At 40.2% G+C, this 1940-nt stretch overlaps 1 protein-coding gene across 1 annotated transcript; it reads right to left on the bottom strand.

Moving 5' to 3' along the window:
- Positions 1 to 251: 251 nt before the first annotated feature.
- On the bottom strand, positions 252 to 695 carry LOC137736339 (protein SOB FIVE-LIKE 3-like). The gene has a single exon (XM_068475624.1). The coding sequence runs from the start codon at positions 693 to 695 to the stop codon at positions 252 to 254; it is 444 nt and encodes a 147-aa protein (XP_068331725.1).
- Positions 696 to 1940: the final 1245 nt, after the last annotated feature.

Consider the following 1940-nt stretch of genomic DNA (forward strand, 5'->3'; position numbering starts at 1 on the left):
GAACTTGAATCAATTACAAAGACACCACCCTCTTTATTTCGTGTCTGTGCCAGTTTTCTCAGTTACAGCGCTTTGATTGTTTTTAGTTGTGCATTATTTGATAAGCTAAGTACACAACCCCCGCCAAATATGCATCTTAATTAACCTTAAACTCAATACTAATCATACTAATGGAAAACTAAATTCTCCTCTAACCCTCTAATTAATCTTTCTTAATTACCTTAATTGGCTGCTCAACTGTACTCCAAACTTCACACCTGACTTTCAGCACTATCTGCCTTGTGCAGCAACTCCTCCTCCTCCTCCCCCTTTTCACTGACCCTTAATCTTTCATCCTCTCTCTTCTTCTCCTTTCTGCAAGTTACTTTCTTATCTCTATCTGCATGCCTGAGCCGCCATCCGCCGCTGCGATTTCTGCCGCCGATCCCACGTGGAAGTAGTACTTCTTCACGGTGGCTTGGGCCGGAGGAGGCGTCTGAAACCATGGAGTCATCACTCTCACCATCATAATGACGATCAACAATGCAGTTCCTGCCATTGATTTTTCCACCCCCTTTTTTATGATCACTAATATTGTAGTAAACTTCGTTACTTTCGCTACGCATGATGGGGGAGCCAATATACATTGTCCACCCAGACTCGCTACTCCCACTCCAATTCTTCGCATCGCCTTCAACAACTTGGGAAGATTCCATTCCACAGAGACACAAAGCTCGGAAGCTCACCCCAACAACTTTCGAGATTAAAACTGAAAACGAAATGATTAACGAAGCGAGTTCGAGTTGGTAGAAACTTTTGAGACAAGATGTTATGACTCTTATCACAGAATGGAAATGCACTTATATATTAGTCTGTTTATTTGCCTTCGATTCTCACAAGAAAAGGACAAAGAAATCCATCTCAGTACAGTGGGATTTGAAAAATCCTCCCCCTTCCCTCTCTTAATTATTGAATGAATATTGCCAAGGATGCGTTACCACCTGGCAAACCTATCACCATATTTTCCATGGTCACTACAGGACAAGGTCTTGGATAAATGGTGGTTCACTACGGACAGAGATCTTCTTCAGATCTCATTGTCCGGATTTCAATGACCAAATTGAATTCGATGATTCTCATTAATTCATTTTGCTAACTCATTTCATACAAATTAATTAAGAGCTTTAGTTTCTCTTTCGCACAAACTAAGAACCCTAATTGTCTAGTTCTTAAGCTCCGAATGGTCAGGTGGAAGATTCAAATTCATTCACTACTCACATCTGAAAAATAAACGGGCAGAGCTAGGTAGCTCACTTGTCACCGTCATCTGCTCTCTCTCTCTCTCTCACACACACACCCTTTACTTCTCTGTGTTGCTTATAAATAATGACCAGTTTTTGGTTGGGGAACTGGCAGGCCTCTATTTAATAGAAGAGTACATATTCAACTAGCTTTCAATAGTTTGATGAGGTTTTAAGTTCGACTCACACAAATGTAATGAGCGATATATATTTGTGATAGTTCGAAAACTAGTTGCAGCTGATCCGGTTGTAATGGTGTAGCTTCATTTTTCCTTGAATTCTTTGTGCCCTGCCATCATCAAGAAAGAGCAGCTTTTTAAGCCTGTGAAAGTTTCAGTCTTTGGCATTTTTTACAGTAGACAATTTACACTAGATTGGACGAGGTTATGTGGTTGGGGGAAAACTTGTGAAAAAGGTCATTTAATTTGCTTCTTTTTTGTTCTTGTAATTGCTGTGTTTCCTTTCCTCCCCAACAAGCAAAGCCCCGCCTTCTTCTCTCTCTTCTGAGAATTTGTCTGCAGATACAGAGATGCTCGCTTATGCAGCAATCACACTGTTGGGATCACTAATTTGGGGTTTTATTATGTTAATCATGATTAGGATTTTGATTAAGATGTAATTAAGTAAGTGATTATTTGGCTTCTGTCAAGGGATGTGATA

Source organism: Pyrus communis, chromosome 6, assembly GCF_963583255.1.
Source record: "Pyrus communis chromosome 6, drPyrComm1.1, whole genome shotgun sequence".
Lineage (NCBI taxonomy): Eukaryota > Viridiplantae > Streptophyta > Magnoliopsida > Rosales > Rosaceae > Pyrus > Pyrus communis.

Bases quoted from the DNA above. Each gene is read 5' to 3' on its own strand.
- LOC137736339 (XM_068475624.1), bottom strand. From the start codon at position 695: ATGGAATCTTCCCAAGTTGTTGAAGGCGATGCGAAGAATTGGAGTGGG.